This window comes from Athene cunicularia (assembly GCF_003259725.1).
Source record: "Athene cunicularia isolate RWA chromosome 4 unlocalized genomic scaffold, athCun1 chr4_part2, whole genome shotgun sequence".
In the NCBI taxonomy this organism is placed as follows: Eukaryota; Metazoa; Chordata; class Aves; order Strigiformes; family Strigidae; genus Athene; species Athene cunicularia.
In genome coordinates, this window is record NW_020799099.1 from 14,144,816 (window position 1) to 14,172,151 (window position 27,336).

The following is a 27,336-nucleotide window of genomic DNA, read 5'->3' on the forward strand; positions in this document are numbered from 1 at the left end:
TAATAACCACACTGCATATCTAACTCATCTAGATATATAAAGCCTAACTAGCAACAGCTTCCACTGAAAACAAAACTAAGCCCTTAAAATCACTATTATAAAAATTAGGACAGAAGAGCATGTGCTGCATTTTCCAAACAGGAAATTCTTGAGCAATGCATTATGGGACACCCTTGGCGGTACTAAGAATATCACTTACACCTTTTGCAGTATGTAGTAAACAGATAATAGAGTTTGACAGCAAGTACTAAGTGCTTTATGATTTTCCAAGTTTAAAGAACAACAAAATAACCTTGAATACCTATAACATTTAATTGGAGTATGACCATGAATTGTGGTTCCATCATAGTTCTGCTATGTGAGCACATAAGGCCTTAATCTGGTTGTGTGGATTTAATAACTACAAATTTCACACTTTTTGTAATGGCTCACAAAGTTCTAAGCATCAATTACCAGGTTTCCAAATACTGCCCTTCTATTATTGTTCTTCCTACCTGATTTCTGTTCTTCTTACTTCAGCAGTTTCTGTAAAGATCATTATGGGAATGGCTAGGTTCAGAAAACAGTTCTTGTATGCATCAGCTGAGTAGCCACCCACAACTTTAATGAGTTCCAGTGCAACCTGCAGTAAATAAGAATCCCATACTACTATGAGACCAAACACAGGTTTTAGTTACTGCATTATCAACACTAGTTTAGTGAAGAGGCCAGCAACTATAGAGTAAATTGTTAATGAGTAGCTGTCCAATTGGCAGAGTAAATCCCACCTGGAAACGCAACCCAATATGCCACAGAAATAAATTCTGTTGCTGCTAATGAAAGTATTTAAAAAATTCAAAAGTCTTCTAGTGTAGGACTCTTCTGAAGTTGTTAGATTCAAGACACCTCCACAAAGCCTGCAGTTCTGTTGAGGTGCATGAATGTGAACTACTACAGAATGGATCCTTTCTGCTCTTGGCAGTGGTGCTCTGACCAAAGCTAGCATTAAGTGCAGAAAACAAACCAAGATGCTGATCTCCAACTCCTCTTTCTGGTCATCAAATCAGAAATGAAGCATCAAGGGCTTAAAACATCTATAACCAAGAACAATCGTATTGGTACATGAAAATAAAAATATTATTGTTTGAAATAAACACATTTCTTTAATGAGGCTCTATCAGGGTAGTGTTAATCAATATCCAGACAACAGTGGTTTGGGCCAAGGAACAGTAAGAGAAAGAAATATGCATTTTAAGCATTTTAAAAAACATACGCACCAGCCCTGACACTGCAGCAGTAGCTGTTGCAATTGCAGGAATAATCTTTCCAGCAATACGCTTTGTTTTGAACCGATCTGCTGGTTCAATGTTGTACATCTTGGCTCGCAAGTTTGATGCTGCTGTTATGAAATCTATATGCCCATTACTATCATCATCTTTTTCAAAGGAGATGGGCTTCATTTGCAAATCATCTGCTCATGAAAAAAATAAAAGAGCAAAAATTATTATTAGAAACCTGAAGATGTCCTAAACATAACTTATAGGGAACTAGAGCCTTACAAATTAAAACTTTCACATTCTGGAACTTGGTCTGCTTGCTAGAAATGCCCTATCAATCATCAATACCAGTTGTTAAAAGTGAGTAATGAAAGAAATACCAACAGAGCTCCATAATTTGATTTTCCTCGTAATAAGAGCATTAGATTTTGGACAGTCCTAAGGATGTTTCTTACACACCCCACCTCATTATAGCTCCTATCCTGTGAGAACTCCTTCTATGAGCTTTGTTTACCTGTAACTATTTCACTATGGACTCAGTAGCATGGGAGACAGGTGTTGGGGCTGACACTCCATGCGATGGGTTAGAGCTAAGCTTATCTTTCTCCCCTGGGTTCACAAGCTAAAAATGTATGCATGTAGTTGTTGCCCAGTGATCTCTTCATGTGGCTAGGCACAAAAATGGGATTCAAGCATGCTCATTTTAACATAATTAGAAGATGCTCCAGAAGACTCTAACAACCTTCACAGTTTAGGATAATTTCAGGTTGATTCCTGTAATTAGTAATACTCAACCTTCTCATACCAGAATCATCTTCGGTCCATCTGGGATCTAGCCAAGACCCTTTCCCTCCTTAGAGTTCAATTCCCTGCTGCTTGCTCACTGTCATCAGGGTTGTACTTACAGGCAAGTATAACAGAGAAGCGTAAAACTTGCAGGAATCTCAGAAATACAGCTTCACAGTGTAATGTGAAGTAATAAGGACAGTTATGTGCATGGCATTTCAAAAAGTTTTAGATAGCAGCTATCTGCTTCTTGCAGAATTAAAGAACTGCTTTATCCAAAGACCTGAACATTACACTACTGCCAGTGCAACTGCAAGATGTTAATAAGCTATAAGGCTAGTTTGCACTACTTACTTTCCAGAGCTTCATTGGATAGTATAGACTTCTCCAGCTGGAAAATAGCATTTCTTTCATCCTCACTGCTGACTGGAATATGATCTGGTTTCCTTGCAGTCTCATCAGTCTGTACAACCTGCAAGTGTGTGCAGTGCTTGAGTAATAAAATACATGAACTTTGTACAGAAGTGTGAGGTGTACTAGATTCCCTGTCTTCCTTTCAGTTTTTCATTCCCAGTCCAAGAGAGACACAGACTTACTGGATCAAGTCCAGCCAAGGACCACAAAGATCACTAAAGGACTGGAGCATCTCTCATACGAAGAGGAGAGAGCTGGGATGGTTCAGCCTAGAAAAGAGAGGGCTCAGTGGGATCTTATCAATGTGTATAAATATCTGATGGGGGGAAAAGTACAGAAGGCAGAAGCAGACTCTTCACTGGTGCCTGGTGACAGGACAAAGGGGTAGAGGCACAAATCGAAGTGTGTAAAATTCCATAAGAAAATACTTCTAAGAAAAAACAACTAAAAAAACCCCAACCAAAACTGTGGAAGGATGGTTGAACACTGGCACAGGTAGCAGAGAGAGGCTGTGGAGTCTCCAACCTCAGAGATATTCAAAACCTGGTGGGACACAGTCCTTGATGACCTGCTTTAGCTGTCCCTGTTTCAGGAAGGGAATTGGACTAGGCAGTCTACAGAAGTCCCTTCCAACCTCAACAATTCTGTGACTTCAAGTCAAAATATCAGGTTTGTCTCACAAGAGAAGCATTCATGAGACGTTAACACTGGGCAAGAAAATATGAAAATGCCTTTAGAATATTTACTGATTTTAAATTATGACAAATGCTAGCCACTGCACGGTAACTCTTAAGCTGGTTTGAACACCTCAGAAATAAAAGTAATGACACTTCTTTTATATTACCTAGAAAGTAGTAACAAATCGACACTAGTCTTGGATAGCTTTAAAGTTGCTTACGAGCAAAATTTTACTACTTTTAATAAAATAGTAGAGACCGATATAAACTTAAAAAAAGCTTGCAGACTTACAATCACACTCATGAATGGAAAATAATGCTATAGCACGCCATTTGCAAAAGGGAAACCCCCCCACATCTTGCATTTAGCATCTGGTACATAGATACCTTAGCTGTATCAAGTTAAAGCAGTCCTGTATGCCATACTATTGTTTCCCCCAAATCCATTTTAATTTGTGTTTATTGCTCATCAGCATCAATGCAAGTAGTTAAAGATGTGGGACACCGCTTGGGGATTTTTTTTCTTTAAACTAAAGTTCACACTTACTTTGTTTGAAGGTCTGAACTCTGGTACCTTCACAGCTGAAATAATCTTCAAAATAGTTTCCTCTGACAAATCCTGTTATGGTTTTGAAGAAAAACAATTTAAATTGACATCAACTCAAAAAGGCCCCTGCAAAAAGACTCCATATCCACTAACATTTCAAAGAATACCAAAACATCCCACAGACATTCAATGACGCTTCAGTGAAACATCATTACTGAAACACCAAGTAGTATTTCGGTTGCCACAGTGAACCAGAGCAGTGTGAAGTGCATAGCACTTGAAAAATGAACAGAACTGAAGTGTAAACATGACTTACAGGAAGATCCAATTAGAAAAGAAAAAGGGAAACAAGAAAAACAGAGGATAAGCAACAGAGGCTGTGAAAAATAAAAAATAAAACTCCCAGACCATAGCTAAGACAGTTTAAAAAATGCCATAAAGAGATCTTCTTTCAGTTCAGTTATTATATTGCCCAGGGAATAGGCCTATCAAAATAAGAATTTCCAAGTTCAGTGCTTATTGAAAATACACAATGCACTACTCATTTCCTCTTCAGGTTAGGGATTTAAATAAGGAAGACTAAATATAAGTGGCTACTGAACAGCCAGTGCTGGAGGATAGATTATTCTAAGAATCACTTTAACCAGTTCTTGGAAAGAATTGGCAACTGGACATCAGGCCAGAAGTGAACATGTGCATCCAAATTATGTGGTTGGAACACTGTTACAATATGGATTACCTTTTCTGTGAAGGGAACACAGTACACTGTTGCAAAGAGTTTTGCTGCGCTCACAATGAAACCACAGTGCCTGAAGAAAAGAGGAAGGTAATTATTTTTGTTTGGTTGGGTTTTTACTTCAGTTGCCCAAAGGTTTGCAATCATGTTCTAAGAGGTCTAGAAAACACACACAGAGTAACAGAATTTCCACCCTTCAGTGCACACGGTACAAGAGAGATGACAATCTTTGAAGGACTTGGAAGTCCTCCCCAAAACTAAGCAAACTTTGATGAGCAAAGAGTTATTTAATGAAAACCGTCTTTCCTTAACCTCTACAGTCAAGAAAACAACTACAAATGCTCCCATGACATCAATATGATAATAAAAAGCTTCACCTCAGAAATACTTTGATATCTGCCATGATCTCAGTTTTCACCCAAACTAAAAACGGCGATCCAAACAGTTTCTCAATGAGGCATATAAAAGCTTTTCAATCCTTCAACCAGATAAATATAAATTATCTGTAATATGCAAGCCATCTAGATCAGACCCAAACTGTGACGAGGAAGAAAAGGGTCAGTAGATCATTTTTACTAGTGAATTTAATTTAGCACATCCTGCATTTCATGATGTGGGCCAGTGGGGACAAGCAGATATGACAGCAATATGTCACCAATTCTGTAGTCATATAATAAGTGAAATGGGTTGTTCTAAGCCATTTCACATTAGATGTTGTCAGAACTTCCCACACACCCTTCAATCCCAAGTCAGTGGAAGTTAAATTACCTGCAGTGAAAGTACAAGACAGATCACTGAATCTGCCACAGTGTTAAGACTACGCACTAGTACCCATCAAGTACCAGTCCAGCTTCTAGTGCTATAAAGCCACTGCCTTGCACTTTCTGTTGCAGGATGAGTTCTATAAGATGCTGTAAAATGCATCAGTGGTAGTACCATACTTACAAAGGATCATTAAATTCAAACTTCACTGGGAAAGGTGGCCTCTTCGGTGATTGCCAAAACAAACCTGGTAAGAAGACAGTCTTAAGATGAAATCCTAAGGGGTCAGGAGCAGCAATGCATGATGTACACCATGAATTCACAACAGGCAAAGGGGTATTTGTACTTACTTCCATCTTTTAATCGTGTATCGAGGGGAAATGAATGAAGGAGCTGAAGAGCCTAAAGGAAAAGCCAGAGTAGCCTTAGTAATGTGTCTTATACAGATTGACATGACCACACTAAATCAAACCTTCTTTTTAGTGATGTGAATCTTGATGTAGCTTTTAAAGATACTCCAAATATGTAGTTGAAGGAATTTAAAGAGTGAAGAAAACCTAAGATGGCTGAATTAAGATGATAAAGACACAAGTACTACTAGACAGAGTGACTTGCCCATTCACTCACAGGACAAAGATAACAGTGTCACCTCATCTGTCCCAATTCCAAGCAAGGCACTTAATCCAACAAATAAAGTGTTTCCCCACCCTGTTGTCACTTTAGGATTCTTGAATACTGATTCACAATTGGGAATGCAATGTTTTCTCAATGTGGTAACTACCACCAGGGCTTTCATACATGCAGACATGTTTATTAATATGCAACATTAGAATCACATCTTTCCTATGAAATTACACGCACACATGCTTTAAGCAACACTGGGGACCAGTTTCTCAGAATGACTGGCTCTTATTTCAGCCAACCTTTCTGTGACATCTTTGAGAAAATCAGGGATATGAAGATAAGTTCAGTAACAGAAGTTCAGTGGGGGAAACAAAAAGCCACTGTCTTTTAGTAAAAGACATCTGGTAATCCTGCTGCCCTGGAAAAATGCCAAGAAAACTCCATGAAGACTACTGAACAGAGCCATTAGGAGCGAGTTAATAAACCAGACTTAAAGTACTACAATAGAAAGAGGAGGGGATGCAGCATTCTGAAGTTTCAAGTACAATTCATTATTTATGAATAGATGGAAATAAGTGCAAAGACTTGGAAACCTGGTTATTAGGGCTACCAAGTTTTCTAAAATCCTCATCAGTCTATCACACCTCATTTCCAGGCCTTACCTACCTTATGGCTAAAATACTTCTCAAATTTTACTCTTGCTAGTTCCACACATTGAGTCCAACTTCGAGGTCTTCTACTGAGTGTTTTAATAACATGAAAACAGCCTTCTAAGCTCTCACCTGATTTTATTCTCTAGATAGAGAAGGAAATAGGAAAATGTTAGAACAGACAAGATTCCTCCCAACCCAGTCAAACAGCAAAAGAAAACAGAGGGTCACTTTGTGATATATCCTCTATGTAATCCTCTTTGCTGGTTTTTCCCCAGGTGCTGTGGTCTACTTGATTTATTTCCACCCAGGCCTATGGACCATAGGCCATTATAGACTCACAAGAAAAGATATTAAGCAATTGAGTCTAATTTATTACATAGTTGAATTAACTTGAAACTAAGTCTTCCCTCCATTTTTCCCAGCTGGTTGCACATCAGTGTGACATCTACTATACACTTGCTAGCAGTGTCTCAGTATTTCTGATATTTCTACATCACGTACAGAGCATGCATGACCTACAGAAGCAGCCAAGACTCTGGCTTTTAATTACGAGACCAGAAATATTGTTCCCATGAAAGACCAACTAATGACTTGGCCAAATAAGCCTTCAGTTTTTCTGAACAATGTCTGAAAATGACCCACAGCTCACTGAACTTATATAGATGCAAAATCCTTAAAGCATTAGTTTAAACCCGGTGTTTTACCCTGGCAACATTCCCCTACCTGTAAAACTTCTTGCGCGGATGGATAGGTTTGCCAGAATTTGTTAAACAATGAAGGCTTGTGAGAAAATGAACTTTCAAACTAGAAAATAGAAAGAACAAATATGGCATTTTGCAAGAAGTACATCAGATCCCCCACCATTCCAAATACACATTAAGTTATGCCAAATGCCAGTAGGCTTATTCACTTACCTTATCTCTTGCCCACTGTATCGTATGCTCAATGGCAGCTGGAAAAGACTTCAAGGTGCAAAAAGGTATTTCTTCTTCTGGTGGATCCCGCTGTAAGTAAAGAGAGTTGCTTGTAAATGCAGGCTTATTAAAGTTTATTGCTAATAATAGCACCAAGAATTTCTAGACTATGTAAGTTTAAAACTCCACTTATAAACTACAAGGTGGCTTATTTATGTTTAGAACAAAATTTGGTTTATGAACACTAACATACCACTTCCTGTTTATGATGACTAGTCTAAACTGAACATCAGAAAACAAAACTGAACTCTGAAACACAAACAACAGAAGAAATTGCCAGCCAGCTTTTCCAAGACAGCAGTTCGCATTCACATACACTCTCAACACAAAATACACTTCCACTCAAGGTCTGAAAGACTGCTTTCTTTGTGGACCTTAGCAAGACTGTTAGGATGCTCAAAATTCTGTGTCTGTGCACACATGGCACCATTTCACGGTGTTCTCAATCAGTGATTTTCTACCTTGTAAAGGCAGTTTCACCATAACTTAAATGGTGGAATACCACAAGAGTTTGAAGGTTCATTTCCTTCTTCCCCATTCAAACAGAACTGTTAGGTATGCTTGTAGAAACTGGCAGATTAATTCCTACTACAGAGGCTTGTGTTTCTCCTACCTGCCTGTGCAGGTGATACTCACCAAGAACAGAATGAACATGCAGAAAGCAGTTCTAAAAGAAACCCACAAGTACAAAACCAGTTTGCAGTGCCACCATGGGACTAGATTCTTATTTAGAAGGGATTTAGAAGGGGAGGGGCAGGGGGGGAAGTAAGTCCCTTGGAAATACTTCAGAATTAGGATATTTTCCAAAGCTTATGTTTCATGATTCATATAGTAGTTGTTTTTAAATATTGGCCTAGGTGTAATCATCAGCTAGGTAGCAAACATGGTGTCTCCAGTCCGCTCAAATGTTATTTCCTGTGAGCTTTTCTTCAGAAACCAAGGAAGTAATTATTTTCTCATAGTACTGAACTTCAGCAACTCAAATAGGGCACTTATTTTAGACAGATACATAAACAATTAAAGATTCAGAGGGCATTATGGGACTAGCTACAGGAGGTAAGCAATGGTCTTAAAACACTTACGTGACTATTATAGGACTCTGTCAGACGGGGCACAATAACTTCTGTGTGTCCTTTTGTTCCCATAGTTCCAGAGTCTATAAGAGGACGCAGGTTTGCTACACAGCGACTGACATGGAAAGAAACAGACAATCAGAATACAGTGTAATCACTACACTCTTCCCTTGCAGACATTACCACAGTGTAACTAGAATTGAGTCTAGGCACTTGCAGAAGAGTGGAAAGCTTACACCAAACTTGGGAAAAGAATAGTTTAAATAAGAAGAGCTATTTCAAGTTAGATCAGCATACCATAAACCTGAGCACCTTAAGACTGCCACAGTATTTTCTCCCTCATCAGACCTTGACAGGTCTGCATTTTCAAGAACTCTGTCCAAGGCTGTCTGCCATGTGAATAGTAGCAGCCTCACAACGGCAGAGTTGGTTTCCACCACAAGTATAAACCTTCCTCATGGCAGCCAGCATCCCTATAAAGGAGCAAGATAAATCTGAACAATCTGCTATCAGATCTTATAAGCAGTTGCAGATCAGGAAGATCAAGAATAGCAAAGCAGAGTTCACATAAGAACATGAAAAGCAGCCCCCGCTTCCTTTCCACAACCCACCTATCAATGTATCTCCTTGCCTCAACATTGTCCAAAGCAGTCACAATCACATCTTGCTTGGTATAGAATTCATCGCTGTAAGTGTTCTCAGTGGCTGGACAAACTTTATTAATATATGAGTCAATCTTTAAGTAGGGATTGATGTTCAGAGTTGCTTCTGCTGCAGTATAGCTTTTAGGTTTCTGAAAGTATCAATAGATAGATAGATAGATAGATAGATAGATAGATAGATAGATAGATAGATAGATATCAACAATATTCAGATAAATAATAATTGGGATATAAAAGTATCAACTTCATTTGCTGATCAGACAACAATTCATTGACAGAAATGTTAGTATGCAAAATGTACAATAAAGGAAATTCTTTAATCATGTATCTCCCTGAGAAATAAAACTAGATTAATAAAATATTTATTGATATCTTTAAAGTAGAACATTAGAGACCACAAGGTGAAAGTACTTAGATGGTGCAGCAGAAGTGTATATCGAGTAACTGAACCCGATGTCACGTGCTGCCTCTCACGCTCTCAAAAATGCCATAAGGAGCAGTTCATGACTGTCAGAGGATAAGCCCATTAGTTACTGGGACTATGTATAAGCAGCATAGACATCAAAACCACCTGTGAATAATCACATTTCTGCAAGGCATTTCACACAAAGCCAATTTCAGAAGCTAAACTGAAATAGAGTTTTTAACCTACCTGACACTTCTAGCCATACTACATTCAATTATCTAGGGATCAGCACTTAGAACAGCAGAACTCAAGACAGTGTGGCTTCTGAAAGCTTGCAGAGTTCACCTTCCATTTATCTATCCATCCAAAATGTAATCTGTTCCCAGATTTGCTAGGCATAAACAGGAGGCAGAAAATTCAGCTGCTGGGCTTTGGGCAGGGGAATCCCTTCTCGCAATTGCTGCCAAGATCTGAGCCACTGTTTTTATTTTGTGCTGTGTTTGCAAATACAGGGATATTCTTTCCGCATCTAAGCAATCGTTTCTGTATCGTGCATTTACTGAATCTATGCGGCTTTTTGCCAAGATATTTACCAAGCTTAATTAAGACTGAATTAAGTTAGAAGATAGCAACTTTGGTCAGGTTCATCAGCAGTAGCTCTTCTATTGAGAACGCTTCTGCCAGTGCTATTTTTTGTTGTTTTGTTTTGTTCTCCCCAAATTTAAATGGTATAGTAAAGCATTTCTGGCATATTTACCCATGGCAGCCTCTTATGCAACATCCTCATCTGATTTTCAAGTTCAAGAGATTTCATTAGTCAAAAACACCAGTATGAATTAAGATCAGATCAGTCAATTTTACTCAACTGGTACTAATGGTAACTGGGATGCCAGTGTAGTTCTAGGTATTAATTCAAAAGATACTGGATTTCATTACAGTCTTTAAGTCTTTTCCGGACAGAACTACATACACTCACATGTTCAGCTCTCAGCTGGGGCACAAGACAGGGAGATACAGAACAATAGTCCACAATGTTTATTGAACAAGAAAGCCTACCTGTATATGATGAGGTCGAAAAAGAAACTGCCTGTTCAGGTTGGATTTCTCTATCAGGTCTGGATCTGTAATTGTAACCTAAGTCAGAAGGGGCAAAAGCAATAGCTGAAGTTACAAGTGTAGCACTGAGCAATAATCTTGATGAAATCTCTATATAAACTTGTCAAACTAAAGCACTGCTCTTGGCATCCACTGCGGCTACCAGCACTGTCTGTACTGACTGATTAGTTTTTGTTTTAAAATCAAAATACAGCAACACTGCTCCAAGTGTGTTCTGCTTCCAATTACACACTGCTTCCACTCTATGCTGAGGCCATTTTACGCTCTGTGTAGAAATCAAGCTAAAATAAGTCTTAGACTTTTAAAACTTTTAAGTAGTCTAATTATTTAATTATTCATTGTCACACTACTTTTTAATAAGCAAATTGAGGTTAAGAGGTGACTTACTAATCCTTTTTCTTGCCCACTACCGACACCAAGAAGTGCAAAGTTTTTTAGCATTTCACAGCCTATCGCTCCACAGCCAACCTAAAGAAAATGACATTTTTACAGTCAGAAACGTAAGTGAAAAACATGAAGTATAATAGCCAAGTCCCATTACAATTTTGGACCATTTATTCTACAGCAGCAAACATCATCAAGGCTGCTCTCATTATTTTGAGGACAATGGACATTAGCTGTATCAACAAAGCATTTGCAAAGAGTGTAACAGTGCCAGTCATACTCACCAAGAAAACATTCAAATCATGCAGCTTCTGGCACAGAGAGTCTCCAATACAAGCCCTCAAGGCATCATACCTATCTCCCCTAAGCAGGCACAGGAGACAAAACCAGAAGACAAGTAAGTTGCCATTTACCACAGTAGTATCATTGATGACAAACTGCACTTGGACATGAAGGAAATCAGATCGAGACCCCTATAATTCCTATTCCTCCCATGCTCAAATTAGGACACACATTCTCAACCCCAAACCTGTCCCTCCAGCAAATAGCACTGAACCTAACTTTAAAAAACATCTTCTGTGCCTGCTTGAGACTCAAATGTGAACAGTACATAAACCAGCAGACTGTAGTTATATTTACCGTGGAAGAAATTCTTCAGAGCCCATCTTTTCTAGAGGTGTTACAACGTCTAACATATCTATATATAGCTGTTAAAAAAAAAAGAGACAAGAAAAAAACAAGTAAAAACCTGTGAAAAACTGAGTTTTATATATGAAAATAACATCAAAGTAAGTATTTTCTACATACAACAGAGTCTAGAAATTTAGAAGCACTAAGTTTTTACTGTCAGTGGAAGACTTCACAGCATTCAATTCCCTACAGTTCACTTCACAATTTTAGTGGACAGGAAAAAGCACCTGGACACAGAGGGGAAAACCTGAAACATGAGCCATAAGCTTTTGGCTTCTGACAGGCACATTACCCCCCAAATGAGACTGTGAAATTTTTAAACCTAAGTTTATTCTGACACTGATCCTGACAGTTTGAAAGCACCGGTCTTATATATAGTAGCTTAAGATGGCATCTGAACTATATCACACCTTTGCAGCCATGCACTGGCAAGCCAATGCTCTCCTTGCTTGTGAGGAAACAGAAAGTGATGGCTAAACTCCAAATGCGAAAATTTTGACTAAAACTGGCTGCACTTTTATCATACACACCAAACCACTATTTTCTTCCTAAATTCAGTCTCAAGCTTTTTTTTCTTCCCCCCTGTTATAGAAGTTGTTCAGGTTATTTTGATCATACAGCATTTACACACAAGCATACATTCATAACATCACTGTCAAAATAAAGATCCAAAACCAAAGACAGCCTTACCCACTGCTGCAATGGAGAAAATTTTCCTGTTACTGCTTTCAAGACTTCCTGGCTAGCAACACCACCCACTGCTGCAGCCAGAGGAGCTAGAAATCCCTGAGCAGTCCTAGACAGCCATTTCACTACATCTCCATTCACCTGAGGCTGAAACATAAGACATAACAACAACAGATTTATCCCTTCAATTGAACAAGCCAGTACTTGACATTTTCATAGATTACTGTTCTTCAGTAAAAGACAAATTATTTCACTCTGACTAGCAAAAAGGTTTCCAGCCAAGACAGATCCACTGCATACCCTGTACTTGTAATATGCATTTATCTAAAAACTGGATTCAAAGAGCCACAGGATTGTCTCCATGTCAGGTGAATGTTTGGTTGAACCTATGCTGAAACACCATTCTGTTTCCTCGCATGGCCTTTAGAAAGACAGCTGATCCATCTAAAGATGGATACAAAGACCAGAACAAGGACCAACAACTAAAGCATGACCTTTAGGCAAGGAAATGAGAGCATCAAAAATGACTCATGATGATGATGATGATGATTCTTTACTCACTTTGTTTTCCAGTGTTTCACTTATAGACATGGCTATTTTCAGCATTTCCTCAGCATCTTGAAGGCACCTAGACACCAGGGTAGAAACAATAATGATCACATTATTGTTCCAGAGTTCATTAAACATTCCAGAGTCCTTCTACAAACACAATCAACAGAGGAAAAAAAAGCACTGGATACAGTAGGAAGAGTTTGGAAATTTATATTGACTTTAACAGTGAGCATTAAAGATGTACTTCAAAACGTCAGGGTTAGCTCAAGAACAGGAGTCTCAGTGGAGAAGACCACGTGCAAGTCCAGTCCTAAGATTTATACTCTGTAAGTAGTTTTGTCTCATTTAACACGAAATTATGCACACCAAGAACTACATCTGGAAAAAAAATCTTGAAAATGAAAGACAAATCCTTCAGACTTTTTTTTTTTTTCCTAAATCCATAAACTACAGGATAATTCAGAAATCACTGAAACAACTTTTCCATATTAACCCCACAATGTGAAAAAGCTGGAACAGATGTTCCTCCAGAAACATCTTCTGTCTACCTGGGCCTAGAAAGTGCCACTGCTATATTGGGAAAGCCCTGTTACAAACCCAGATGGGTATTAAGTAACACTTTTCCTCTAGATTTCAACATTTCATTTCTATGTCATCTATTAAATACCAGACAGACAAGATACCTTGCAGAACACCAACCAAGCAATTACAGTAAAAGGAGAGATCTATTTGATTCAAAGCTTAGCAAACACAGGACTGCTGCATTACCCAATGTTCGGTCCACGACCAAAGTTCTCCTGGAAGTGGTTCAAGGCAAGCATGGCGACATGGATCTGCAAAGGTGCCTGTTAAAACAGCAATAGCTGTTGATCAGTTAAAAACTCGAGAAAACTGAAGGAAACGAGCAATTATTTGAACTCTTCTATTACAATTTCACTTCCTTGTCTCTTAAACATACCGCTCCAAAAACGTTTTTAAATGGCATTAAAAAGTGAATTTGAAATACCGTATTTAAAATACCTTAATGTTTTTGCAAACTGGGACTATAAAGTATTGCTCAGCAGTAATGCAACACCCTTCACACACATTCAGCATCCACTTCAACTAAGTCCAACTAAAGAGTCCCCAAAAGAATTTAGTGCTGAAATTGGAAAATGTGGTAATCTTTTAACTAGGTATTAGAATGAATTGCATTTTGCCAAGCATCAATGACAAACCCCAGCATTAAGAGTCAAAAGTATCTGAACAGGCAAGTCAGACCTTACACTATCCAATAAACAAAAAAAAAAATCATTAGATCAGCATTTTTCAGTTTAAGATTTTAATAAGCCTGAGACTTACATGCCTTGCATGTACATAATACTTAGCTAAAATTGTGTTGAGGCAAGTACTCCTAGCTTCCTCTTGGATTTTAAGAATACCTCTGAGTCATTTACAAAAAAAAAAAAAAAAATATGATCACCTTTTTCTGATTCTCCCAGCTATGATTTCAGAGTGATTGTTATCAAACATCATTAAATACAGGAAAAATTTACAATCCTATGAATTAAAAGACTCATTAAAAACCGATATTTTAAACAGCAGAGATAGCTGCACTATGCATTTGCAATATACTTGGTGCAAATCATGGATAACAAGTCTCTACGGTGATCTAAACCATAAAGAATATTCTGTCCGACAACACAAACTGATACCTCACTCTTATTTCACACTTTAAATTCATATTTAACTACTACAGAATAGACTTAGGAAATTGTATTTTTCTACACATAAATCTGCAGATTACATTCCATGTAGTTTTAATGTTAAAGTCCTTACACCCAAAGTCCCACGTGCTAATTACCTCAGGCTTGCTAAAATCTGCGACAAGGCATAATGGATTTGTTATCTGCTTTTCCAACCGTTCCTGGAAAAACAGAATTCATAATAAAAACACAGTCACTTAAAGACACAACAGTCACCACTACCTGACAAAACGATACTCTTCCTGGAAAGATTAAGAACCAAATATCCTTTCTTACTAGCATTGCTGTTACTCTCTCTGTTATTAATGCTAAAAGATGCATAAACCAATCATCTATTGCCAGTTTTGTCTAACGAAAACGGTCAGAGTCTCATTTCATATCCTAGTGGCAAGACCCATCTCTTAAACTGCTCTGAGGTTGGCTACCAAAGATTTTGTAGGCAGCTGGATGTTTGCTTGTAGAAATTTTCCACTCAGGAAGAACAGGAAGCCACTGTTTCACAGAGACAAGATACTGAGATGTGCATTCTCATACCAGAAGCAGCTGGTCCTTGCTCCCAGATTTTCTGAAGAATGTTTACAGGCAGTCAGGATCTACTTTCTGCAGGCCCAAAAAAGGCACAGACCGCAATGTAGCTTGCAACCCCTCTTACACAAACTCATCTAACTGACTCTTCTCAGAAGGCCGCCAAGAAACCACATATTCGTAGACCTTCATGGAGACCCCAGCAGAACAGGGATAGGCTGCCCATAAGGTGGTTTTTTTTTTTTTTTATACACTGGCAGGTAACTTTGAGGTATTTCCTACTCTCTACAGTTTACTAAATCAGTAACGTTATTCTTACCCAATAAAGCTAGCATAATCCCAAATCACGGGTAACCAAATCATGTACCTGCTGAACGCTGCCTCCAGTGCTCAGACCATTAATACTCAAGAACTTGGTCATGTCAAACACACACTTACAAAGTAAAACATCTTGGGCGTCTTCACTTGGACAGCTATGCCTCCATGTAAGTAAGGCTCCATATCTGATGTATCACCAATGCTGAAGGAATAAGGTGACACCACTGAAAAGAATAAACAGTGACTGATAATTAAAAGTGTCGTTGGATACTACAATTCTGTACACCATAAAGTGGTGTTTTGACAATGCTTTTTATGCTGTGAATTTGTAGTGTGCAAACTTGCTTTGAAAGAATAAACACAGTTGATCCCCCTAACAGGATTGTCCCTCTCTCTCAGCTTCTGGGCTGAAGTATTAGTTTCACATGATCTGTTATGAAATAACCTTTTTAAAGTGGCAGCAGATTTAACAAGAATTCTGATGACCACAGCTCTGCAACAAAAATTAAATCATGCTCAGTTTTATTTAGACTGTGCACAGCAATGTCCAGTATGCTGCTCAGAGCGGGATTTTAGCCCAGGACTAGAAAAACTGGCAATCAAAAAGGAGCTGGAGCATTTATGTCACATCTTTCCTCTCATACCATCTGAAGCATCATTCAGATAAAGCAAGAAGACATAAAAATTGTTAATTCATGGCAAACTGAAACCAAAAGCTGGGCTGTGATTAAGAGGAAGGAACTGAACACAGCATCAGCGTTAGCAAAACAAAAGGGTCCAGAGAAAACAGACCCAACCACGTGTTTTAAGAATATCTTTTGTCTCAGACTACAAAAGAGTTAAAAAACCACAAACAACACACTCTCTCTTCTGCTCCAGACAAAGAGGCATTCAGATCTGGAAACTGGGCAGTTCCCCAGCAGCCAAAAGGAACCAAGCAGTACGCCTTGAGACATGCATGATGCAGATCAAAGCAGAGTAAACATAAATAATGAGAATAACTTCAAAACCATGCTTAGAAAGAGTGATGTCAAGTTGTGCCCCTGTACATTTAAACTGTCACCCAAAAAACTACAAGGCAAACAGTGACACACAAAGTGGTGTTAGTTTAGTCCAAAACCATGACAGAGAGCAGACATTACAGGACCGTCCAAAAAACAAAACAGTTTTGTCACTAAACTAAAATAACCTCAGAGACTGCCAAGTAATTTCCACTAGCTGAGAGTTTCCACTACTCCTTAAGCAGCGAGATGAGTTTGCAAAGACTTTACTAAATGAAAATGGGGTCAAAAGAACACTAGGAAGACCTCTGTACCAGAAAGCAATTTTTTTGTACAAGTTCATTGGAGGTCTACACAACCCAGCACGCCTCTGGATACAGTAACTAACGTTACAGTAAGCTAAAACACACCCAAAAATAAATACCTTGCAAATGAGTCAGCAACAGTTTACCTGTTATTTGGTGTGTGGATCCATTTAAGCATGACATTCCATTAACTTCCCGAAAGGTTAAGAACTGTCCCGTTTCAAGCCTGTGTGGGTGATTTTCAAGGCAGGTGACAATACCAGGATTTGACTGAAAGTGGAAATGGCAGTTAGCAAGGAAGAAAGTGTCTTGTGTAAAGGAGTCACACTTTATCATAGACATGTAGCATTTTGCCTATTGAAACTGCAGCCTCTACTTTTAGTACCTCAGTTCTGCCATAACAAGGGAGTTACCTATTTTCAGTTTAACAGTGTTTTCATAACACAGACTTCCTCATTTCTACCTTATATGGTCCTCAGCATGTCAGAAAACTGCATTTGTTAGTTCTTAGCAGTCAAATAATTCACTGTTCTGTTCTGAAGTAGTAGCAAATTTACCTCCTTTTCCAAATCTAAAACAGATTATATGTACAAAGAAATTTTCACAGACATTAAGAAACAAACTCTTGTGAAAGGTCCTTATTGATCCATGCTTCCTTTCCATCTGATTTCCTTAAAAAGAACACCACAAACTCATTCTTGAAAGTTAGAAAGCTTACAAAGCTGGACATCCTCAAATACAAGAAAACCATAGCCTCAAGCAGATCACAAACAAGCTTACACTTGCAGGAATCTTGGACATCATCTCACCCTGTCATAGGATGTCGTGCCAACCTCCCACGTGCACAGAGACCCCTCTGCAGTCTGAGGACAGCTGATCAACACCTTGTGGCCCAGCTCAGGCTGTAACATGGTGGATTTGCATCAAGCCTGCCCTGTAAAGCCTCCTACCATCCCTTCCTGAGCTGCCAATATTAGAAGGATTTCATTTAAGTAGCATAAAACATAATTACAGTGGACTACATTCTCTGTCGCATGAAGAATGGAAAATGAGTTGACCAGAGAAAATTTTTCTCTGATTTAGGAACAGGATGCCACCTTGATCCCATCCACAGGACAAGAACAGCCACTTGATGGTATTTTTGGTATTGAGTGAGTTGGAATTCTGGTCAGTTTTACATTTCAGAGGGTGGAAACAAGATACAACTAAACTCAGGTGTTTGATTGTGAATCACAGGTTTTAATATATATATATATATACACACACACACACAGATGTATCTTCAATCCTTGACTTGGCAGGCAATCAGCACAAGCCACGAAACATAACTGTGTACTCTTTATGTAATTAATGAGAACAATCAATTCATCCATTCTTTTTCAAAGATACCAATTAACAGGCTACCCAAATCATAATACCATGAGCTTTAATTCAGATCAAACCCAACTTGCTATACAAACCCTTCTAGTTTGGTTATTATTACATCTAGGCTGGAGATAGGACAAAAGACTTGCTACTGGATGAGTGAGGTTATATTCTGGACTTCCAGAGTCAAGAGAAGGAGTTCAAGTCATTTCCATTTATAAAACAGTAATACAAGATCAAATGGACATCCTCTCTAACATTCTGCATTGGAAGTATTGGCAATAATATCCTCTTCTTGTTGACTCTGCTTTGGTAGGTTAAAACTAACCCTTAAATTTCTTTTCAAAACAAGCTCTCCATCCCCTTTTCATTCCATTAGTCCTCCTCTACATGTGCTGCAGTTTCTCAGAATAAAAGGGCTATTTTCATGCCTATTTCAGGACTTCCTTAGAAGACTTAATCTACTCCCACACCAAGGCTACATCCTCTTCTCTAGACATCACCTCATTTATTTCTTTCTCTCTCTCAAAAAAAAAAAAAAAAAAATATTGTGATGTTACATTGTAAGTAATAACCAGGAGGCATCAGTGTGCTCTACAGTGTTAGGACTTTATCACTCACTGGTTTAAATCCAGACACAAGAATAAAGTAACTTTGTTTGCCTCTGCTATACCGCCAATTTTCAACTGTTTAGCAGGCTGCTGAAATGAAAAACTCTACTTGGCCACATAGGCAATAACAAGTCATTACAAAAAAATTAAAGCAGCACAACGACTTCTATCCCTTACTTGTGTTATATTTGAAATGAAGATCTCCTTTGGCTCCTCGCCCGTTGTATCCAGCACTTCAAATTCATCACCAAAGTCACAAAACAAACGTGAACATATTCCATATACATCTGCACTGATGAACTACAAAAGAAAGTAAAAATCATGAGTATCTTTAAATCAGCATAAGCTGAAGGAATGACCTCTCACATTCAACCTTGCTCAAGGCTGGCAGGCTTAACTTCTATGGGGGAAGCCTGTCATGTGCACCAGGCCACTGACTATATAGCACAGCATTCATGACAGACTTTGAACCTGCGTGAGCATTTCTGAACCCAATTATGAGTTAACAGTGAAAACTTTCTTTAACAGAATTTTTTTTTTTTTTAAATGAACAAAGCCATGGTTATCTGGGCTGGTATCTAGATAACACCAGACATACATACAGAGTAGCAGCATTGTACTCCCAAAACTCATATTGCTCCATCAACATGCTCTCTGCATAGAACTATATACCTCGTAACAAGCTTTCTCCATTTCTAGATAGAACATGCTGGAGGTTCAGAACGCTCACTGTACGGATTATTCATGTGTTTAATTTTTTTCTGTTACCTTAATAGGTGGCTGCTGAGCATGACAAAAGTCATTAATCTTCTTCTGCAGCAACAGACTTACTTCAGTCAATATGACACACTGTGAACAAGAACAGAAATTAAATCTAAGACATTGAAAGCAATCAACATCTTCAGGCCATGGAAAAAGTAGTACTAACAAGTTACTCAGGTGTCCTGATTTTGGTTTTTTTTTATTACAGCTGAGAAACTCAAAACCTAGTCAGAGTACTTATGAAAACTTGTTTGTACTTACTTATGAGTACTTATGATGGATAATCTCAGAAAAAAGGCAGATCTTAAATTTTAAGATTAAAGTTAGCAAAACAACTGATACTCATGAGCGCACACCAAGAAGCCTGCACAAGCTTCAAGTACTGGTGCTCATCACATTGCAGACATACAATTTCTGCAAGCATTATTTTAAAGTTTACGATAGTGTTGGGTTACAAAGCATATGCACTGCACCCCATTCAGTTATACAAAGCTTATTATAGGTGGGACATTCAGAAACTTGGTGAGCTTGGGAATAACTAATAGCCACACAATAAAAGTTCCCAACTCTACTGAGCCATGTACACAGGCAGGAAACAGCTGAGTGAAAAAGCGAAAACATCCTGATTCCACCACAGAGGAGCTTACATTGCATTAGATACATACATAAATAATCTTCTAATTACATAGGCTGAGTTTCTACTGCCTGGAATACAGCACACAAAATATATGTAAAACATCTGGGCTATGTAGCTGCAAAAAAAAGTCAGTTTCACCTTCAAATAACAAAAAAAAAATTGTATGGCAATCTCAGCTATTTATTGTTACAGTAAATTCCATAATAAATGTCCTAAGAAAGTGCTGGAACACAAAACCACTGTTTCAGACTTGAAAAAAACAAGCACAACTATTTCATTAGTTGTAATACAAGACCTACTTTCTTTACATCATCTCACAATGTATTTTTAAGTTTGTCTTAATTTTATTTACTTACATTAAAAAATCCAAGTTGTTTGCTCTGAGCAAAGTACCACATACAACTGCTTTAAGAGTGACATACCTGGTACTGCTTTAGAAAAGACAGATCTGTGGTTTCATCTAGTGGCACAGTTGATGCTGCTACATGGACATATGGATTAAGTTCTGCAATACGATGAAGCGTGGCCTCAGCCCTGAAAGAACAGCAACTTTCAAGATTTTTATGCATCTACAAAATTAAATTTTCAACATAGAATTTCATATCACAAATGCCCTACAAGAGTCACTCAGGAAGTCTCCTGTCAACAATCAGCAACTCATTTATTCACACTTAAATTCCTAATAGGTCTGAGGAAAACAGCTCTGTCCAATATACAATAGGACTCACTGATGATCTGGTGCGATGGCTGTTTTCTAGTCTCACACAGGTGGCAGAGAACGTCCAAGGAAGAAACGCACTCTGGCCCCCATTATTACATTTACATTACAAGCTCCCAACTGCAAGAAGTGAGATGCTTGACTCAGAAATCAACTTAGTCTTCCCCTAATACCTACCTGGGCACTGTACTCAAAGCCAGAAACTCCAGAGAAAGGGTTTAACAAGTATTTGATAGGTATGAGCAGCTCTTGTACAATAAACAGTTATTTTCATCACTGATGAAACTGTTACTCCTAGTCAGGTTCAGTTCTAGCTCGCTCCAAAGCCTTCACCAACCTGTTCCTTTGACTGGTAATGTCATCTTCATGGATGAAGAAGTTGATCCCCAAATCCCATTTCGTGCACTGCTTGGTGTCATGAACTGTAAGAGCCTAAGAAAGTTTGGCAGAAAGCATTTACTGGAAGAAGTGTACATGGTCATGGCACCCGAAAGGATGGATTAAGCTTCATATAAAATGCTGGAGGACTATCACTGCAAAAGATTTAGTTCTACCATGTATAAGAACAAGCTCCTCCAACCTCTTTTACGAGAAAACTCTTACTGTTTGAGAGATAGAAATGCATCTGCAATATGCATTTCACTAAGCATTTTCCTCCCAGCTTGCAGTGATGAGAGCATTTAAATACTGAGGCAATTGCAATCTGTAAATTGACAAACTCCCAAAATTATAAACAAGGTTTTTTTTGATTGGAAGAAAGAGTTTTAAAAGGCTTCTCTCTAAAAAAAAAATAATCCCAGCAGCACAAAAGCAGTTGTTGGATTAAAATATCCAACCATTCTAACATCTACACAAAAGGATCCTGATGGATGTCAAACAGGATAACATATTTTGAATAGTTTGGGTTTTGAGTTTATACCACTCCGTTTAAGAGAGGCCACTTTGTACAATGTCCGATCAGCAGCTGCTTAAATTATTCTATGAGGTATTTCAGAGAGCAGTGGACATTGATTTGAGACTCAAACCATACCACTAGAACATGCGGATCGTTAAGTTTTCACCCCCAGGTCCTCAAATGTTTTGCAATCCCTCTACTGAAAGACAGTTTCAGAAACTTAAGATTAGCTGGCTAGTAGCATCATCCCTTTTTCCCCTGCTCACCCAAGAATACCCAACAACAAAACTGTTTTACATACCTTTACCCCAGCCAGAATTATATTTTTGGCTGAAAAGAAAAACAGAGAGAGCGACTGTTGCAAATTTCTTGCAAATCTGTAATTGAACAGTTATGTGGGTGGACAATAACAGTATGTCATTGCTAAGAACTTCACAGCTTAAGGGTTTGTTCTCTTTTACATTTGGCTCCAGCATTCTACAGCACCACTGAAAGCAGACTAACATGAGCAAGGTTAAAAAGGCTTTCTACATTTGTCATTTGTCAGCTGTTCGGCTCACAAGCATGATTACAGAGACAGTCATGACAATAAACTGCAAAACCCCATGACTCTGTTCTGGCATTTGGTGCCAAGTACCATTAAAGCCAACTGAAAGGGTAATACCCCAGGTAAGAGCCAGTTAAGACAAGTCTTGCTCATAAAGAGTAAGGGAAATTGTTAAGGAATCTCTTGCATCAAGGCAGACATGCATTTTTTACCAAATTGCATCCGTTCTCCTACCTCCCTGTTTCCTACATGGGGATAATTCAGGCTATAGCTGTTACTGTATTACATTTGTTGATACTGATGCCTAAAGGAATAAGAGATTATCCACCCTCCACCTTCACCCAAGTCACAAGATTTTGGGTAAAGCAATCTGGCCCATGGCAGCACATTTTCAAGTAAAATTTAAGATGTTTTAGTAAAAAGTTTACTAGAGAGAAGTCCAGGATTTTTCCAGCATCTGCTATGTTACTCATACACATCATGCCCATATAAATTCACTCAGAAACTTCAGACACACTTACTACATCTGAAATAAGCTTTATAAGTATTCTGGGCCAGCTGCTTAAATAAATGTTACCAAACTTACCAATCTCCACACCAAGACCACCTATACCACTCAGGAATACATGAGACTGAGCCATCTTCTGCATTGCTGTGTCTCCAAGAACATACCTCTGCCGACTACAGCAAAGATAAATTCAGATCAAAACAAGATACAAATAAAGTCAGGAACATATGAAAGCAAGTCAAGAATTCCCAGTCATTTCCAAAAAAAGTTCAAATATTTTCAGTTATTCTATCATCCCAATCAGTTTCTGATCTACAATACCAACTTCTGCAGATCAATGTGTGTCACTAGTGACATGTGCAGAGTTCTATTTACCAGTCCTCTGTTCAACAAGCAATTGAGGACATAACATGCACGTATCTGAACTGTACAGTGCTTTAGGAAATAAATGTATATCAAATGAAACATTTACACTCACAATCCAAACAGTGAAATGCATTTAGCACTGACCTTTACAGTGCCAGGTTTTAGAGAAGAGAAATAACTTTTAATTTTAAATCAGTGTAAAACCTATTCAGGACAGTAAGTTTTTGGAATTAACTACTGAAGACACAAGCAAGCCAAAGAACTTATTTGTTATCGGAAATCTACAACTCAAAGGGTGCAGCAGCTTTTGTAGCCAGATCCTGAGCTCTGAAAGACTCTTAGTTTCCAACTATACAATTAAACTTCAACCATTCTAAATACCACCTTCTACTTTCATAAGACCAGTGCCAAAAGGTAAAATGACACATACAACACAGGAAGCATTGTGCTGAATTAAAAAGAAGCCTCATTTATTTGACATACAAATGATTTCTTAATTTTAGTTTAGTATTTTTTTTAATATATAAAGAAGCTTTTCATCCCACCACATTTTTCCAAGGATATCATTTATTCCAGTATAGGCTCTCTGAACTATTGCCATGCCAAGTGATCTCAAGTCACTCCCAGCTAACAAATTAAAACAAAATTAATAATAAAAGAATAAATAATTTTTAAAAGCTACCAGAAAACCCCAAAACCCAACACCATGAAGTCTGGTGGATAACAGAGATGCTAACGACGTTCATAAGGACAGAGAAGTCTGACAAAGATTGAGGAATAAATGAAATTATGAAGGAGATAAATTACACATTGAAAGGAAAGGCAAAAAGAAGGTAGTGAAAAGAGATGAGGAACAAGAAAGAGAGGAGTATCTACTTTGTCAAAGAGGAAGCAAGCTAAAGGCAGAAAAAGAATCCATATTACAAACAGGAGAAGTATCATTCCTATTTTCCAAAAAGCACACGACTGATACTATTGGAACTTTGTACAATTCCATGTTAATTTACCTATGCTTTTTACCGGTCAAATACTAATAATGGTCAGAAAACACCTGCTATGACACCAATAAAGGAACAGTTTTACAGAAAGATGGAGTGTATCTTCAATTCAATGAGTTCTCACTGCTAACTTTGCAAAAAGTTGGTTCTATTTCACTTCCTGAAAACTTTGGGATTTTTGCCTTACAAAAGGAGAGACACAGCAGCACAAGTACAAACACCTTTACCTAACCAGCAGCAGACAGTGTTTTCAAGCCTTGTTTTTCACATTACTGTATGTAAACGTGTTGCTGAGAAGTCAAGAGCCATGCTTAAAAATCAGATATTCTTACCTATACAAAGCATCATCAATTTCCATGGAGTCTGCCGCCATGATACAATGTGATTAGTTTACACTAGAAGGGTTACAAAAAGAAATAATCTAGTTACATTGGATGCAATTGCACAGTCGGGTCCCTCTTCCTGCCCCTCTCAATTCTTCAGTGGAAGAACTGAAAAACAGAAAAAGTAATGTTTACATCGGAATCACTTTGAACATTAAGAAGCCTATAGAATACCACAGCATCTAGGTAATTAAAATGCACAGGAGCCAGAAGACAAGAACACCCAAATCTTCAGTGAGTTATTTGAAAATACAGGCAGACTGAGAAGATGCAAGACTGACTTCTTGTATTTGCCACAGTTAGATTTACTAGAAGTACAACTTCATTTTATATTAACAGCTCCAAGCTGTTTAACTTGCATCTACCTGATTGGCGAGTTTTTTTGAAGAGAAGATAGGAGGCCCCTGAATAACTAAGGAATAGTTATTTATGATGCATTATTTCTATGTTAATTGAAAATCATTAGAAAACAAGTTACTGTTCTAACTAACTCAAGAAATCAATACCCAAAGATCTGAATTAATGCAACATTTAACTAAGACATCAAGTGAAACAGTTTGATGGGATTTTAAGAAAAAACATTATTTGTGCTATTAAGGCCTTCAGTCATTAGCAAAAAGCTTTTCATCATTAAATTACCTTTGTGATAACTAAGCACGAGGATTAGGAACAAACTGCCACAGGGCAGCTTCTTAGTTAGGCAGGCTGGGAATTGGTGCTTCCTAGACCTGACAGGTGACTAACACCAAATACAGGATGACCAAAAGAGACCCCATGTTTGATCTAGTACATCAGTTCCCATCACTACTTGGAAGGTACACATCTTATTTCAACTCCCTACAAACTGCCTTGGAAACGAGACATGGCTGACAATCCTTCCTCCTAAAAGATTGAAAAGTAAAGGCCCAGACGTACCAAGGAGTTTCTTCTCTCAAAGTGGAAATACACCCTAAAACAGCTGCCAAGGCAATCCTGTACAAAGGTTAACATCTATGTACTGTTTAGATGGTTCTGGCAAACATTTTAACACTTCTGAAGTGTGGCACCTGCAGCGTGACACAACTTGGAGACTACAACATTCTGACCTGAAATTTGTCCTTTTGATTTTTTAGGCTGAATTAGAAAGCGCTGAAGTAGCACAGCAAGGGACAGAGTTACATTGGAAGCAGGCCACAAATCTCACCAAGCTCTTCCACAGTGTGAATATTAACTCCCAACTCCTACACATAAGCTAGCACACAAGACAGTCAACACGAGGCACTTGCATCGCAATCTACACCACCAGTCACTTCAGTGCAGCTCCCGTGCCCTTACACAACAAAGGCTGAAGAGAAGCAATGCCAATGTTATTAGATTCCCCTAGGATACAGATCTCAAGCCAGAGTGCAACACACCTCATCTGAGAGTCACAGGCTTCAGCCTCTGCTTCAGTAAAAGCCATCATTTCAGCTGCTACCTGGGATGCAAGACTCTCAAAGCAAGCCAGCAACATCTCTTACCGGCCCAGAGCAACCATCCCCAAGCTGTTCTGTTCCTCCACAATCACTCTCCACAAACAGCACAGGCACTCTGGGACTGGCCAACATAAACAGACTGTGGTACTAAGGTGGAGAAGGTGATCCACCCCTGGATAAAAACACCCAGCTTCCTCTGCTGTGGTTGCTGACAGCCATCTCCATCAGTGTGTCCTCCCAAAGAGCCATTTGTAAATGACAAGGATGTGCCATCAACCCACAAGAGAACCTTCTCCACCTGTATCACAAAGACCCATTTGACAGTGGCTCTTCCAGTATATCTATCAATTCCCAGTTCTCCTGCATTCTGCATGACAGTATTGAGCTCCTGTCAGCGTACCCATCAGATACAGCAAAACACCTCCTTCCAAAAAGAGGACTCAATGGTACTATTGTCAAGTGGCTTTAGGACAAAGTTTTGTTAATGTATTCCTGCATCCAAGCTGTATTTCTCATTTTAGTTCAACCAGTATTGAATCTGTCTCAAAGAAAGGCATGTAATATGGGGGGTGAAAAGCCATTCTAACATTATGTCCTAGTTCTTACCAGATGCTCGATACTTACATGCTCACCTGTTTCCTTTTAAAAGCCAAACAGTACCAATTTTAATGCCAGGCTTCTATTTAACTGAGTAAGCAACGTTGATCATTTGTTAAAGCCTCAGCTGCTTGTGGGACATAACCCCGGCACAAACTGAAAACCTATGTGTTACCAAGGGCTAAGATGCTCTGAAGAGCTGCAAAGGCACAAGAGCTGTAGCTGTGGGCCGGCTTTACAGTGTTTCTTACCTCCAAGCCAGCGCAGGCTGAAGCGCTGTTAAATGTTTGCTGTTCAGCAGGCTGGGATGGCGGGGAGGCCTGGATTCATCCCACCTACCCGGGGCTTCCAGAGGCGGATCCCAGTCGACGCAGGCTCCCTGTTCAGCCGGCTGAGAGAGAGAGAAAATCCTCAGCCCCACTGTTAACTGCTCAGCCGGGCTAAGGGGGGGAAACGACGCCTCGGATCTACAGCGGGGAAGCGGGACGGAGCCGGCCTGCGGCGGAACCAACCCGACCCGGGTGCCGGAGAGCCAGAGCGGCTGCCGTCCCCCACCTCGACGCCCCGGCTCTCGGGGCTCTCCGGAGGCGCTGGGAACCGCC

The 27,336-nt window shown here is 38.9% G+C and overlaps 1 protein-coding gene across 3 annotated transcripts in view; it reads right to left on the minus strand.

The window, feature by feature from the left end:
• UBA6 (ubiquitin like modifier activating enzyme 6) overlaps positions 1 to 27,306 on the minus strand; it is a 32,309-nt gene extending 5,003 nt beyond the window's left edge. Inside the window, exons 1-31 of one of the 3 annotated variants that reach the window (XM_026847993.1) lie at positions 27,290 to 27,306; positions 26,986 to 27,113; positions 24,633 to 24,695; positions 23,015 to 23,109; positions 22,183 to 22,211; positions 21,324 to 21,418; positions 20,691 to 20,802; positions 19,638 to 19,718; positions 19,047 to 19,169; positions 17,040 to 17,163; positions 15,708 to 15,811; positions 14,843 to 14,905; positions 13,768 to 13,844; positions 13,009 to 13,075; positions 12,451 to 12,594; positions 11,710 to 11,777; positions 11,355 to 11,433; positions 11,074 to 11,154; positions 10,627 to 10,704; positions 9,114 to 9,295; positions 8,512 to 8,617; positions 7,370 to 7,459; positions 7,179 to 7,259; positions 6,469 to 6,597; positions 5,529 to 5,580; positions 5,362 to 5,425; positions 4,420 to 4,489; positions 3,681 to 3,752; positions 2,397 to 2,514; positions 1,257 to 1,450; positions 495 to 622 (exon numbers count right to left, since the gene is read on the minus strand). In XM_026847993.1, the coding sequence (XP_026703794.1) occupies positions 495 to 622; positions 1,257 to 1,450; positions 2,397 to 2,514; positions 3,681 to 3,752; positions 4,420 to 4,489; positions 5,362 to 5,425; positions 5,529 to 5,580; positions 6,469 to 6,597; positions 7,179 to 7,259; positions 7,370 to 7,459; positions 8,512 to 8,617; positions 9,114 to 9,295; positions 10,627 to 10,704; positions 11,074 to 11,154; positions 11,355 to 11,433; positions 11,710 to 11,777; positions 12,451 to 12,594; positions 13,009 to 13,075; positions 13,768 to 13,844; positions 14,843 to 14,905; positions 15,708 to 15,811; positions 17,040 to 17,163; positions 19,047 to 19,169; positions 19,638 to 19,718; positions 20,691 to 20,802; positions 21,324 to 21,418; positions 22,183 to 22,211; positions 23,015 to 23,109; positions 24,633 to 24,673 (2,747 nt within the window). In that variant the 5' untranslated portion in view covers positions 24,674 to 24,695; positions 26,986 to 27,113; positions 27,290 to 27,306. Of the gene's footprint in view, positions 1 to 494; positions 623 to 1,256; positions 1,451 to 2,396; positions 2,515 to 3,680; positions 3,753 to 4,419; positions 4,490 to 5,361; positions 5,426 to 5,528; positions 5,581 to 6,468; positions 6,598 to 7,178; positions 7,260 to 7,369; positions 7,460 to 8,511; positions 8,618 to 9,113; positions 9,296 to 10,626; positions 10,705 to 11,073; positions 11,155 to 11,354; positions 11,434 to 11,709; positions 11,778 to 12,450; positions 12,595 to 13,008; positions 13,076 to 13,767; positions 13,845 to 14,842; positions 14,906 to 15,707; positions 15,812 to 17,039; positions 17,164 to 19,046; positions 19,170 to 19,637; positions 19,719 to 20,690; positions 20,803 to 21,323; positions 21,419 to 22,182; positions 22,212 to 23,014; positions 23,110 to 24,632; positions 24,792 to 26,985; positions 27,198 to 27,289 lie in introns of those variants that run through there. The other 2 variants (XM_026847996.1, XM_026847995.1) reach the window with 2 other exon arrangements.
• Positions 27,307 to 27,336: the final 30 nt, after the last annotated feature.